The 15,375-nt window shown below is 39.8% G+C and overlaps 2 protein-coding genes across 7 annotated transcripts in view; one reads left to right on the top strand and one right to left on the bottom strand.

Moving 5' to 3' along the window:
* The window catches only part of hs6st3b (heparan sulfate 6-O-sulfotransferase 3b), an 85,813-nt gene extending 76,777 nt beyond the window's left edge, over positions 1-9,036 (bottom strand). The window contains exon 1 of the mRNA XM_085383958.1: positions 8,230-9,036. Within this exon, the coding sequence (XP_085240084.1) occupies positions 8,230-8,777 (548 nt within the window). The 5' untranslated portion in view covers positions 8,778-9,036. The remainder of the gene's footprint in view (positions 1-8,229) is intronic.
* A 1,582-nt stretch (positions 9,037-10,618) lies between these two features.
* The window catches only part of uggt2 (UDP-glucose glycoprotein glucosyltransferase 2), a 44,514-nt gene continuing 39,757 nt past the window's right edge, over positions 10,619-15,375 (top strand). For 5 of the 6 annotated variants that reach the window (XM_085385640.1, XM_085385637.1, XM_085385639.1 and 2 more), the window contains exons 1-6: positions 10,619-10,772; positions 11,187-11,331; positions 12,855-12,937; positions 13,037-13,167; positions 13,770-13,882; positions 14,016-14,193. In XM_085385640.1, the coding sequence (XP_085241766.1) occupies positions 11,207-11,331; positions 12,855-12,937; positions 13,037-13,167; positions 13,770-13,882; positions 14,016-14,193 (630 nt within the window). In that variant the 5' untranslated portion in view covers positions 10,619-10,772; positions 11,187-11,206. Of the gene's footprint in view, positions 10,773-11,186; positions 11,332-12,854; positions 12,938-13,036; positions 13,168-13,769; positions 13,883-14,015; positions 14,194-15,375 lie in introns of those variants that run through there. The other variant, XM_085385641.1, reaches the window with a different exon arrangement.

Below are 15,375 nucleotides of genomic sequence, written 5' to 3'. Positions count from 1 at the left end.
TCTACTTGATCTGTTTATATGAACCAAAGCTACAAATTAAGCTTAAACAGCTTCGTGCATTCAGTCATGTTGGGTCTTGCATTTCAAAATTGCTAAACTGGTTAAAAGAGGCTAAAGCCAGATTTATTTTTTTTAACTACAGCACAAAAAGCTGAGACGCTGTTACAAAGGAACAACGAGCGTCATTAAAGCAATATTCATGAGCGTGCTGATCGGGTTGCTCCCGGCTGCTCCCGATCAGCAAATAATAAAGAATTTATGGGGAAATTCTTTTAGTTTTGCACAATTACTTTTTATGGACTGTTTGTAGTACAGAACTAGAATGTTCTTTTCTCAATTAGAGGGAGACAGAGCCAAAGTTAATTGCCCCTTTGATAATAGAAGCATTTTCAGCGGCTCAGCCACGAAATAGGCCTCATGGGGACGTTAAACACAGAATCTTTGAATCACTGCACCAGCTGACTCATTTTCATCACACTGATGACTACATTTATACAGATCAGCGTGAGGCGCTTTGCTCCTTTTCTTTTTACCTCAGTCGAGCAGGTGTTCTCACTCTGATCAAAAGCTGACCGGTAAGTAAAAGTCTGGCTCCGTGACAGCACTGAGAGATCACGGTTGAACAAAGTTTAGAGATAAAGCAGGGTATTCATGTATGTGATGGCTTGGATTAAATTATGAAAAGAGCGAATGTTATAAATGGAGACACTGTGAAAGTGACTGTGCTGCACTGCGGGACATGATAAAACAAGAAAGTTTAGGGGATTTGAATCTAACCAAATTTTGCAAACCAGCTTCCAGAAGACTGGAGGCTCTTAGCCATTCACTTGACACCAAGCTAACTATTAATCACACTATAGGAGCTGAATCAGAGGACTGCAGATTCATATTTGCCAGACCAGCAAGTATTTGACAGCGGCACCAGAGAATCCGAAAACCTATCCTGGCAAACTGAGCAGTTTTCATTACTTAGAGTGGCTCTTAGAGCAGAAAAACCCACTAAGCCACATCTCGAACAGATCAGGCTAAGGGACAATGACAAATATCCATAACAGCACACCCCCCATCCCCAAATGCTAATATTGCAAGGGTTTATAAGGGCCATTGTTTTGAATGTAATCACTTAATTGACATGCACTAAGCAATGGTGCAACAGTTTGTTACGTATCAGGCCACAATGGTTGATGCACAATCTCTTGAAATACACCATATGTTATGCGTCAGTCACACTAATAGGGAGGCAGGTTCTGTTTCACAGTCATGCTATTTGACTGTGACCCCTTTCAAGATTGAAGCCTTAAGTGAATGTCAGTTGTTTTTTGTTGTATTTATTTTTTGTCTTGCTTCTTCTTTTGGCTGCTCCCTTTAGGGATCATGACAGCAGAACAGCGGCCCCCAACCTTTTTTGCGCCACAATATGTTCACGGACCAGCTTTTAAGGTGTCGCGGATAAATACAACAAAATAAAATCAGTACCAGTACCAAAAAAAAAGAAGATTTATTCATATCAGACGGGAAAAGACCCAGGGAAACCGAGTTAATGATAAAAACGATAAAAAAAACCCCAAAAAAACCCCCCCTAAAACCAATAAAAAGCCTGAAAGCCATAAATTTCACAGCCGAGCCTCAACTCTTGCGGTCCGGTAACAAACGACTCACGGACCGGTATCGGCCCGTCACCTAGGGGTTGGGGACCGCTGCTGTAGAATATCTGTCTCCATCTCACCCTGTCCCTTGCATCCAACCCTCTACACGCCCTTTGTGTTTGTTTGTTTTTGTTTTGCTAAAAGTTCTTATTACTCTGACTTTTTGCCTCCCCAGATGGGTAGTTGCTATGGCAGTTCCACTTACACTTCAAAGGCTTGACCAAACAGGAAACCCCCAATCCAGACGAGGTCCAACAACCAGGAGATACCACACCTTGTCCAGGTGTTAGCTGTGTGGCGAGTCAGGTTTCCGTCCAGATTGGTTGTGTGCTCTGTCCAATTAATTCGTCCGTGATGGCAATGAGTAGTGACAAAGCAATTCAAAAATAAAATGATATAACACAAGCACGCCAGTCTGATTAATCTGATAAATAGTTGATATGAAAGCAATGGCACATTCTGAAATTTGAATAAAAATGTGTTTCTGGTCAAGCTTTTGAATGGTTCCGCCTCTCAAAAATGTCATCTACCCTCGAAAGCGACTAAAAAAGCTGCTGCACAAACGATTCTTTGTTTCCCCACTCATATTTTTCCCCTACATAGTCCAATTTGAATTTTATTTGTCACACTGGTGAACAATTGCTTGACATATGCTGTTGTACCCTCTGTAGAGGTAATGCTTAATTATCAAACCAACTGGATCAGGCTGGCCAGCAATGACGACTCAAATTAATGACACAGGAAAAGCAATCTGCGCACCCTGGAAGTCCAAAGCCTGCAAGGGCACTCTCAGCTTCACACATACTAAACATCCCATCATTTTGATGAGCACTTTCCCTCCTACATCCAAAGATACGACCGGAACTGTAAATCTGCTCAACTTTCCTCATTCAGGTTCATCTGTGCCCAGAGGGCATCCATTACCCTGCGAGTCTGCACTTTCCCTTCTCCACTCAGCTCAGAAAGTCTGAGTTCATAGAGAGCAACAAGAGAAATGCTCTATTTGTTGTTACGATATGTTATGTATTTAACAAAAGTTTCAAATGAATGCTATTCTTTTTATTCTCACATAGCCTAACAGCGCATTGGTCAGACAAAGAAGAAAAATGGCAGCTCCTTCTAATGAATATCAAAAAAAAAGGAAAGAGGAGCCATTTGTTTTACGTGCTGCTGTTTTCAAGGTCAATACGACCTCGATCCTCTTGAAATGAAAAAAACAAACTACAACATGACTTGGATGAAGTCAAACTGACAAGCTATTTTTGTAAACACAAAAGCGGGAACGCAGATGACAACATGTAAAATACAGCTGCTCACTGCATTCAAGTTCATTTAGGTCAGGCTGTTAATGACTCCCCTCCCACATGCTGATTCAGGAATATGCCTAACATTGGTAGATGTCATACGCAGGTAGCAGACAGAGTGAGACATGCACGGTTCACTGATCAGAGCTGTAAGTGGTAACGACCACACAGTAATTGCAGCCCTCTCTGCATCACTTATTATGAATAAAATATGATGTGGGGTGTTATTCAGCCAAGGATTCGGGCATGTCATTCGGGTGAGTAAGGAATAACACTGGTTACTGCTCCTGCTGGACTGCTGTAGAAATGAAGGGAATGTGAATATGTTATTTTGAAGACTGGTGGGCAAAAAATATGCTTTTGGCAGGAACTTTCACAGTTCTGGGAAACAGGGATAAAGTAGCTTCATCTGCTAATAAAGTGGCACCATGTTACTGATGAATAAAGAATTATTCTGGTAGCTGCTTCACCTTATTGCTTGTCAAACTTTAAGCTAAAGTAATCATTAAATTAATACCAATGACCTCATAATATAAAGGATATTTTCCTTCAGCTTCCAATAGAACAATTTATATTGCATAGTGCATTTACAGTAACACAAAGATACATAATGTGTAACTCCACAACTAGGATATATCCACATTTTCAAGGTGATAATCTACAATAAAAGATGATTAAAAAGACCCAAAACCAAACAGTGCTATCATTTTGCTCAAGTTTCAAATCCTTTGTTATCTCTGCCTTTTCAGGCCAACACACAATACGCTCAACTTTGAACACAGTCCACATAACATGAAAACCTTGAGGATGCCGTGATCTAGAAATCGATTTTCAGAATCACAGTAGAGGACATTGCTAAATAGGCACATGTCTCTCTCTCGCTCTCTTTCAACGTTTCATTCAATCAGAGCATCGACGAGGGTCTGTGCCGTGCTGTGTTTTGACGCTGGTCTCTTTGTACTGCTGAACTGAGCGTTCATTATGCATACGCAACAAGAAAGCTGCTAATGAAGATTGTATAATTGATAAAAAGTGCAACATCAGCATATGCGTGATATTATCACGAGGCAACAGCAAAAAAGGAGGGAGGAAATAAGATAAAGTGAAACCGGGGGGGCTGTCCAAAAAGTGCTCTCAATATCCTTCCATCTCCACGTGGATGCTTATGGGCTGCACAAATATGCACAAAATGAAGGTTTTAAGGAAATGTGGCTATACTGCAAACACAAACAGACAGAAGCTGGAGAAAAACTAGAAGGTGGAAATGTTGCTTATGCAAAAGGATGAGTCATTTACATTAACAGTGAGTGCATCTGTGCAGTGTCTTAATAAGTTATAACAAAGAATATCAAATAATAATGGTTCAAATGAGACACGCATCCCAGTTTTAATGGATTTGTGCTGCAGAAGCAGGCCTCAGGGAAGTGACAGCAGATTGATCTGCACACCAGCAGCTCTAAAGAAGGGTTATATTATGAATAGCAAAGAAACTGAAAAGAGAACCGAATGGTTTAACCAAAATCTTATTAATAACCTTTATAAAGATTTGCCTATTTTGTGGCTTTTTATGTATTTATCAAATTGCTTTACTTAGTATCAGCTTGTCAGTTACTTCTAGAGCACACTTCCCTGGATGAAAGGTAGTTTTTAATCCACATATATAACACTGCTAATGACAGCTGGGAAATGTGGTGTCTTGTTCTTGCTGTGCAATTAATTAAAATTTTCACATATTTATTGTGATATTCTTGACCTTGTGCTTTGGCAGCTGCTGTGTACATCTATCTGACAATAATGATGTAAAATGGTACTTAATTAATACAAGAATCAATCACTGATTGAAAAGGAAATTTACTCCCAGCTGTTTGTGACAGTCTGAACCAAAATTCAGCAACGACTTAATATGAATTCAAAACGAAACCAAACTTCCAGACAGTAAAAATGATTATTAATATCTGTGAAACTCGCACATAATGGGTTGGCTGTGCTTGAACTCATATGAGACCAGCATCACAAAAGTTCAACTAAAGCGAAATATTGCTTCGATACAATAAAAGGACAAGGTATCATAAAGTTCAAATTAGCTTAGCCCTAATTCAAAGACTTGACCATTAAATGTCACTAAAATACCAAATGCCGAAATAGCGAGAGCCAAGCAAAGCCTTAATTCTGCCGAAGCATCCGATCTGCCCTGTAGACTGTGAGAGATGCTGACATTGTGAACGTTATGCAACAGGAGGGTGACCCTGATGAATTCTAGTGCAAAAGCATCACCAGAACATCTGTTTTATCACGTCAGCGCTCGAGTGCGTGTCAAACACTAATGAAGTATAGGCTTTTATATTTGCTGTTGTGGTGGTGCTGTGAAAAATTAATGATATAAAGAAGAATGTGAGGGGAAAATGACAAGATCCCACCCCCACATTTTAAATAGCTGATAAACTTTTCAGTGCAAGTCTTTTAGTGTTGGTTTGAAAGATAATGCATGATCCGGGTTTTGGTTGAGAGATCTTAGAGATTATGTGGATTCACTCAGAGTGGATACACTCTGCAAACTATGGCAAGTGCTTAGCATTAACATCGTAAACATCAAATTAAGTCATTTTATTATAGGATTTTTTTTTTCATTTTACGGTTATCTTCTCATACACAGAACAAATCAGATTATTGTTACATACATTTACTGACTGACACGCTGATTCATTTGAGAGTTTTATAATCAAGTTTATTTGCCTCAGACCAACAATAAAGTTCTGCTGTTGTTTATTTATCTCTGTGACAGATGTTCAGCTGCACCTGGTGGTAGAATATCACACTGAGCTCGCTTCAATTTCAGTAGAGAAGAACATCAGATATTTCTCTAATACTAACCTTTTATTACACAGGCTTCTGAAGACATCATTTACTCAGTCAGTTCTTGGCGCATTAGCGTTAAATACATTTTCAAAATCAGCACCTTGTTTTGCGGCCCAGTGTCACACTGAATATATCTGCATGAGTTACTCCTGACTGGAGAGTTAGATAATGAACATGTACCAATCAGAAATAATTCCAACAGCAGTCCTCAGCAGAGAACTCTGAAATCGCCTGAGAGGAAAAACAACCTGCTCAGCCAGCCAAATTCATGCAGCAGACAAGGTAATACTGTGATGCTCTCCACAAAGCAACTTAAGAGGACAGCACTTAGAAGTATGTTTCTCCAAAAAGTCCCTGAAGAGAGGCCGCCTGCCTGCTCCGCTTCTCCCCTGACTGACAGCACTCTCCAGAGGAGCTACACCGCAGGACACGCTGATCCAGTCTGACACGCCTGACATTTCCTGGGCCGTACGGCTGGCTCGCCATGCAGCACGCACCGCCTGGCTGAAAAGGCCACACCATGCCACGCAGGCAGTGCCATCACAGCCCTCCTTCCCCGGCCTCCCCTTACTGCCACCTCAGGAGCCGGCAAGTCGTATACTCAGGACTCAATCTCAGACAGCCACTCAATCTCAGAGGCTCCCATCACAAAACAAGGCCGTACCATCAGAATTTGGCAGTGATATAGTATTGGCATTCCTCCGGCGTGCCCTTAGGTGGACTAAACATTTTTCTAAGTGGATTATAGTATTTTCTTTATTACAAATGGCATGTTTTGCTGGGCAAGGGTGATTTTTTTTTTACTTTGACCTTATACCATTTATGATATTATAATTTAAGGCATTTCTCATACACAAATTAATTATGAGGATAAAATTTGCATAACGCTGTTAGTCATCTCTTTCAAATGGCACATAAATGTGCCTTATGCAGTGGCTGGTTAGTGAGGTGGTCTAACATAATGTGTCTGCCAACAGTCTCGGTCGTCGTGGCAGAATAATCTCAGAATAGATGCTGCGGGAGCGCACTGAGGAACAAGGCATGAGAGGACTGTAAGAGCAGAATGGATGCTGCAGCTGTGAAATGAAGAGCTGTCGCATCTAGTGAGCACTTCCCTGAGTAAAGAAAACACTTGGCACAGCAGAAATAAATCATGCGCTCAAGTACTTCAGTGTTATATATATATATATATATATATATATATATATATATATATATATATATATATATATATGAACCAGAAAAGGAAATTATCTGCAGTTTAAAAAAATAAAAAATGTAACAAGACATTTGGCCAGTACACCTTCGGTTTGTAGTACTTGCACGAGTATCTTCTACTGCAGTTTTTTAAAAGAATCAGTGACTCTGGAAGCTGCACGGAAATATACACATATCCACTTTGCTAAGCGAAAACACTCAAACACGCATTGCTCATCCACTGGATGCTTCATTGCAGTACACCCACTTTTAGTAATTGTACAAGACTGTACATTAGTAGAAGCATTTGCAAATGTCTTTTTAACTGTAATTACCACACAACACGCTGACGGATAATGGGTTTTGAATGAAGCAGGTCTTCTCCGCATTTCCTGTGAGGTGACATCACAGAACCAAACAAACAAACAAACAAACATCCTGGAAAAATTTGAACTCAGTCATGAAGTAAAGATGGCTTCAAATGAGGAGACTTCATGTGGTACGGGAGTGGCGCACTGCTTTTGCGTGCCAACAACAACAACAAAGAAAAAAAAAAACACCTCAGAGGGACTCATCAACGCAAGACATAAAGGCCAAGGGTGCACAGAGAATTGTGAGTAGCTCCTGATGTAGGAGTTGCACTCGAGCATGAGCTTTTTACAACTTCATCAACACCTCAAGGACAAAAGTTGGGCAAAGAATGATTCAGAGTGGCTTTTATAGAATTCTGTGTTCATTTTCAGGAGGTTGTATCACTGGAGATTTATTTGAATTATATTAGCAGTTATATTAGTAGTTATTTGGATAGGTGTTAAGCACAATTAAGCACAATTAACTGTTAACTGTTTGCAGTAGATTTATATTTTAGAGGTTTAAAAACAGTATATGAATGTTGTTACAGTGAGCTACAGAAGCTATCTCCAGTCTCACCTCTTACAGGGGATGCCTAAAAAGTTCATGTACACTATACTGTACCTAATGTGACAACTGTATAAGCCCTCCAGGGAAATAGCAATGAGTAGACCTACCCATCCCATCCTGTGCCCATTCCATCCCCGCTTACTTCTCCACTCAAGAGAGGCAGTGCATTTTCCTTAAAGGCTAAACTTACATTTTGAATTCATTAAGGGTTTTATGGTCACATGGTTTAATTGGGCATTATTGTTTTGCATCCCCCAGGGTTGTGGGGACTGGGTGCATTTCTGTAAGAGACTCTCACGCGTTACCTTTTATTCCTCCGGGCCTCCTTCTTATCCATAATGACAGGGACACAGTTCGTAAGCTCGGTCCAGTCTGCATGCAGTCCGCAGCTCCAGCCCGTAGAGAACCGGGAGAAGAGCCAGGACTCTTCTTTCCCCGGTCGGTGGCACGTGCATTTCTTCTGCCCTGACTTGCAGTCGCACGGCTGCTCCAAGCGAATATTCCTCACCAAGTGCCTCCCGAAAGTCGTCCCCCCGGTCTTCTGGATGTGCAAAAACACTATCACGTCGTCCCCTTTGATGTTGAACTCCACGTGTCTGTCAAGGTCTCTTTCAGTGAAGTTGAATTTCGACGATAGTTTCGGAGGGCTGTCATCCTCCAGGTCTTGATCTCTGTAGAAATCATCGCTGTCCTGATAAGGGGTTGAAAGTAGACTCACCCCTCTAAATTTCTCCTCAGTCTTAAAGTGGCATGAATTACTGCCAGCGGGACATATGTACTGATAACCTATCATAACAAAAAGGACAGCTAAAATAGGAACTAAAATGAGCTTACTGGATCTATCATCCATCATATCAAGATAGTGTCTTCATTCCGTTACTGTGAATAATAAGGAGCACCCGTGGACACTTCGGAGATCAATGTTCCTCCATGCCTCAGACAGATTAAAGATGCCTATATTTTAAATGCAACACGTTGATCAGATAACACTCTCCAAAGACACTCAGACAAAATGAGAAGTCCACCTTAAGGACTCTAAAATACTGCACGCCGTCTGCACTGCGTTGGAAGTCCTGTCCGTATTCAAGAGTCATGGCAATTAAATCTCTGCCTGTCCAACTTCTGAAGCCGGTGTGGAGCTGCATCCAAGCCGACGACTCCCATGCCTCGGTATCAAGTTGAAAACGAAGCAGTCGGATGAGAGAGTTTTTAGTTTGACTCCCTCTTTCTTTCTAGTGCTGGTCCCATGCAGTGTAAATCACAGTGTGGTTCAGTGCATCTTCATACTTATTTCTGCAGAAATGTCGCACGGCTTCTTGTTGGGCTGCATGAATGCTCCGGCAGGGTACGGCATCCTTTACGGGTTGAGACAGAACTGACTGTAGTGAAGCAGTGCGTTTGAGAGGATGCTGCTGCATCCGAGCCGACAAATAGGCGTTATGCTCTCGTCGCGGTTGGGCTGGGAAAGCTCCTCATCCCATCCCGTTCATCCCGTCCATCCCATAATCTTGTTTAACACAGTGCGAAGCCAGAAGCCCACACGGATATTGAACGGAGACAATACTGAGATTTATTCACATTTAAATACAAAGACCTTCCAACCTATCTATCTATCTATCTATCTATCTATCTATCTATCTATCTATCTATCTATCTATCTATCTATCTATCTATCTATCTATCTATCTATCTATCTATCTATCTATCTATCTATCTATCTATCTATCTATCTATCTATCTATCTATCTATCTATCTATCTATCTATCATTTCCTTTGCGCACCCTGTTATTGTCCCATTATCTGCAGCTCAGTCATGTAACCCTATTATTTTTGTGTCACTATATTGGCTAACTGCCCTTATAGTGTCGTTTGGATGGCTATTAAATTTAGAAAGGCTTAAATGCACCTTTAAAGTGATGTCGAAATTGAGTTTAAAGTAATAGTCTGCTTCCCCACACAATAGTCTGCACATTTTGGACATAATACTTTACCGGTCATGTGAAGACAAGACAAGCATGTGAAAACAACAATGTCTCTCCGCGGGCAGCAATGTCTCTCTGCGGGTACATTTGCAAAGTAGGGTCACACAAAAACAAAAAAACAAAACAAAACAAAAAAACAAACACCCCCCCCCCCCCCCCCCCCAAACAAAAAAACAAAAACAAATCATACATAACAATCTTTACTGATCTTTAGGGAAATCTAATAAAAACTAAAAAAGGAATGAATGGATAACTGATATAGCTTTAAAGTAGTTCAAATAATCTATAACATTATTATTATAATGATTATTATTATTATCATCACTATCATTATGAAGGCTACAAAAACTAAGTTATTCTAAACGTAATGTAACAACTTCGGTTAATTTTTGGATTCACTGTTTTGGATTTTTCCTTTCCACAGCCTACAGGAAGTGTCTGGAGATTCACACTGGAGATTCAACAAATACACACTCACACACGCGCGCGCGCGCGCACGCATCACTCACTACTAGTGTTGCTACAACATGCTCTAGTGCTTGAGCTTCAGCGTCTGTCTCTTTAGCTGTCTGCCAATGTGCCAGAATAATTTGCCACATTATCATCTAATTTAATTTAATTATACAACGATCTTTCTCGCCTGGTCTGTATAAACAATATAAAAAACGGTGTTTTAAAATAATTAAAGGCCACGTTTTGTTTTCCGGTTTCCGGTTCTTTCGGGTAGGAATAACGGTCCGCGCGAGACACCTCGACACCCCGCAACCCCGGTAACAGGCTAGCCGTACAGGCTGTTAGCTGCCCAAAATATCCAGCTGAATGAAGCCCTTTGCTTTGTATGGAAACCACTAGCATCACTGACTGGGTGAGCTCGATGTTATTGGCAACACTGTAGCTAAATAATAGTCTGTCCACTGTTACGTGTTTGTGGCAACCCATGCTCGTGGTCTCCGTTAGTCAAAACACGCTGCTGGGATGTTTTAGTTCATGTCACGGCAGCTGACTTGTAGTCTGCAGCTAAGTTAACTTCACTCCTTTGCCTGACCCTTATGAGGAGACGTTATTTTATTATTACTCTCCTTGGTTAACGAGGACCTCTCATGTTTCTAGCATCTCCCATAATCTTGCGAGCTGTTTTTTTCTTCTTCAGACGAGTATGTGTGCGTGTGTGTTGGCTTTGAGGTTGAGATAATAACTCAGAGTAACTACGTGGCACTCAATGGCACCTCTCAAAAGCTGAACTGACGGCGTACCTTTTTGCTCTCTACCACTGCTATAGGTTCATGTTCCATCGCGACAATGAGGAGCGTTATTGTGCTGTCGCTACTGGTGCTGAACATAAATCACGTAATATCAGCCCCCAAAGGCGTCACTGCCAGTCTTAAAGCCAAGTGGAGCATGACGCCTTTCCTCCTGGAGACGAGGTACAGTACTTTTCTTGGAAATGCATATGTGCAATAAAACGGGGCACAGCCAGGTGCCCCTCCTCCTAAATGCACTGCTTTGATCTTTTATTAATCCGCGGTTTGTATTTTAATCTTTAAATGTCCTAAACAGAAAATAAAATCTCATTACACTTCCCAGAGACAGGTCAGGACCAGAGACTAGAAATATTGAATGATTTCTATTTTTGCACTGCATTCACCTGAAAGCAAACTGAAATTATTTATTTAGTATTAAAGTAGTTACTGATTGCTATTCATTAATGCATTTATTTATTTATCCAATACTAATTCTTTCACTTCTTACATCAACACTGATGTTTTCGTAACCAAAACCTTCACCAAATCTTTCCTTGCAGACTGATGGATAATAGCTCTAACTTTGGTGATTCAGCCAACCTTGGGCTGAAAGTTCCACGAATATTACTAGGAAACTCTATTCTCCCTTTCCTACTTCTTTTTTTTTGGTTTGTTTTTGGTTTGTTTAATATCACTGCAATTAAGGATTTATAATAGTATATTGTATTACCAGATAAAGGTCACAGCCTCAATGTTCTCCACGGTAACTGTGCTCATGGTCATAAATACATTGTAGTTTACCATCATTTAGCTTTTTTGAAAGACTTTCTTGTGTTACATTGTAGCTAAACTAAAACAGAATATCATTTGTGGAAAAATCAGTCTCGTTATATTGACAGCCATCATCCAGAATGATTAATCCCATCACAGACCTAACAATTTAAAAAGTGCATTCTGTCCATTTACAATAGACTTTAAGTAATAGACAGAAGTTATTTCACTGTGTTTATCACAGTAGAAAACAGTGCTGGAACATTTAGAAAACCTTAATTCTCACATTTATATTATTATTTATTATTCAGCACAGAACCATTTATCTTTCAAATTAAATCACAAGTGTCACCAAGCAAGGCCGTTTTCATGGGGACCAAATATAAACATCACTTTGTTTATGTTATGAGTTGCCTTATTATGATTTCTGAAGGACACTTATGTAAAAAATCACCACAAAAACGTTCTGCTTTATTACTCTTGGAAGGTTATTCAGATTTTTATACTGGTTATTTATTGATTTAATGTAATTTTACTGCCTTTAACTTTTTTAAATCACCTTAAAATATAACTTCGCTGTATCCCTGTTGGTGTACTTCTGGTAAAGTTGATACGCTTAAAGCTGGAATGTCTGTCTTCTCTGTTGCATCCTTCTTTGTGGCCTCTCCTGTTTCAAAATAGTCTGTGATGATTTTATCATCAGTGTTAGTTTTACCAATCTCTTTGGTAACCTTGTAGAAATCTTCGTATATAATTGGATTGTGTGTTTAAATAGCCGTAGTAAAAAACTTGATCCTTTATCTTGTTTAATGATGAGTTACAGTGGATATGTGCACAGTTACTTCCAGAAATTAATGATTTTGGTGGTCTGTAGTTTTAACTGCTGAGGAGCAAAATAATGTTTGCTTATTATACTTACGTATTTTCATGTGCAGCGAATTTATTGGAGAAGATGGGAATGAGAAATTCTGGCAGTTTGTCGACACTGTAAAAGAACTTACTGTATACAAGCACGGAGGTATGTCTATTTTTACATTAAACTATTACTTTTATATGAAGAGGTGTAACTCATTGAACTGAGTTTTGAGTTTTTGTCCCACCACTGTTTATTCTACAGAGTCAGTGCGCTCGTACTACAACTTGATCATTAAGAAAGCCGGACAGTTCCTCACAGATCTTCAAGTTAATCTTCTCAAATTTGCTCTTGCCCTGCGCTCCTATTCACCAGCTGTTCATGCATCCCAGCAGGTATGTTCTGATCAAAGTGTTATAAAGTAATATTTTCAGCTCAGTTCAGTTTAATTTGTACAGATCCAGTTTAAAACTCAGTCATTTCAAGGCAATCCAGGCAATCCTCTACAGGCAAGCACCTAGCAGTGTTGCGGAGGAAGAACTGTTCCCACCCTGGGAGAGCCAAGCTCACGGCGTGGCAGCCCTCCACTGGGGGGTCACAGAAAGTATGATGAAAAACAAACAAAACAACACAAAAATGAAAAGAAAAAGTAGAAGAACATTCTCTGTATGAATTTCAGAAGTGGGAAATGAGGGGGTTTAAAAACAGAGGAGACTGGAAAAGACAAGCTCAGCGCATCATAAGATATCTCCCAGCAACCTGAAACTGTAGCAGCGTAACTAAGGGCTCAACTGATCCAACCCTAACTAAACACTTTTATCAAAATAAAACTTTTATGCCTAACCTCAAAAGTAGAGAAGTGGTCGTGTTATAATCACATGTATTTTAAAACGAGTAATTCAGGTGGGGACCAAACCAGCAAACCCTGGCTTTAGTAAGGTTATGTTGTAGCCATTACTTTACCAAACATTCTTTTTCTTCCTTCTGTTCATAACAGATAGCCAAAGATGAGCCTCCGCCTGAGGCTTGCCCAGCCTTTGTCTCCATCCATGGGCAACACAGCTGCAGCACCAAGGACATCAAGAAGCTCCTTAAGGCAGCTGCAGGCAGGTAACATGGAAGTTTGAATTTATGTATGTAGTTATTTGAAACTTTTTAAAATTGTGTTTTTAATATTTGATGCTTTCACCTATCAATGTTTAGCTCTGGGATATCTTTAACCACATTTTCCAAATGTTCACAGGCCAAAACCATATTTATACAAGAACGATCACACATATCCAGGGGTCAATATAACAGATGTGCCAGTTGTGATCTTGTATGCAGAGATTGGAACAAAGAAGTTCACCTCTTTTCACAAGGCACTGTCAGAGAAAGCTGAAAAGGGCACACTTACATATGTGCTGCGTCATTTTGTAGCGGTGAGTAGAAATATACCCTCCTCCCCCCACTGCTTTGCCTTAACTCTCACTTACATTCCACTTATTAATTATTATTAATATATATAAATATTTTTGTAGACGTGGTTAATTGTAGAGAATAAAAACAAAATTCTAAATGAACTTTGAAATTACTGATGAACTAGTGTTATCAGAGCAACAGTGACGAATAAAGTTTGACTTTTGCTCTCTGCTGTTTTGGTAGAATTAATTTTAACAGACTTCTTTTTGTTTAATTATTGTCTTTAAAAAGAAGTAAATTAGATTCATTTCCAGCAGTGAAATTAAAATAAAACATTGATGCCATCTTTGTGTATATTTTTTTTCTCATGATTACTGATTACTGCTAATCAGTGATACAACAGGAAACTTCTCTTTAGTAAATCTCTTTAAGGAAACTGTGTTTGAACAGCACTGCTATCGCTCAAACATAGTTCATCCTGCTTACTTAGAATTAGCTGCTTCACTGGGTGAATGGGTTAAATGCAGAGGAACTATTTCCCTATGGGGACTAACATGCACACTTTACACTTTACACTTTTAGCATCAAAGACAGCATAAAGAAATAGAAGTACCCACAGCAGCCACTGAATAGTTTTGAATTCTGTGTTTTGAAGTTTGTTTTAGCTGCTGCAATGTGGGTTTTTTGGATCCAGAAGCTAACTTATTCAGGTGAAAGGGTAAGGTGCTAAGTTGTCAGCCAATGCTTGATAGTTTGGTAGGCAAGCTGGATTCCGTGCTGGCAAACTGTGTGGGTGCAATACACAGATACACACATTATTGTGGCAGGTAACAGATTAGTACAATAATAGAATTTCACTTTCCAAAACTGAAGCACAAACCTCTTGGATGGTCTGTACCACACAGCAAGCAATTAACATAAGCCTGAGAATTCATTATACACCATCTCCACACACAGTAAAAAAGTCTAATAACTGGAAGTACTGGAGGTGAGGCCTAAAGACACCCATCAGCTCCAGCTGCTTATGTCTAGACACACTCCTAACTCTAGCATCTAGGTGGATGAGTTATAAAAAATCTCCTTCATCAGAGTTTTTATAAAGTGGGAAGGTATCCATAGAGTCATAAACCATTTTGTTTTTATCAGACTGTAAATTAATCCATCTATCCATGCTGCTGAGCTTATCCAGTTCAGGGTCTTGG

This window comes from Rhamphochromis longiceps, linkage group LG16 (genome assembly GCF_057381845.1).
Source record: "Rhamphochromis longiceps isolate RC_006_pf linkage group LG16, R_longiceps_female_GT1.1, whole genome shotgun sequence".
NCBI classification, from domain to species: Eukaryota; Metazoa; Chordata; class Actinopteri; order Cichliformes; family Cichlidae; genus Rhamphochromis; species Rhamphochromis longiceps.
The sequence above is the reverse complement of the archived record's forward strand: the minus strand, read 5'-3'. Positions and strand labels throughout refer to the sequence as shown.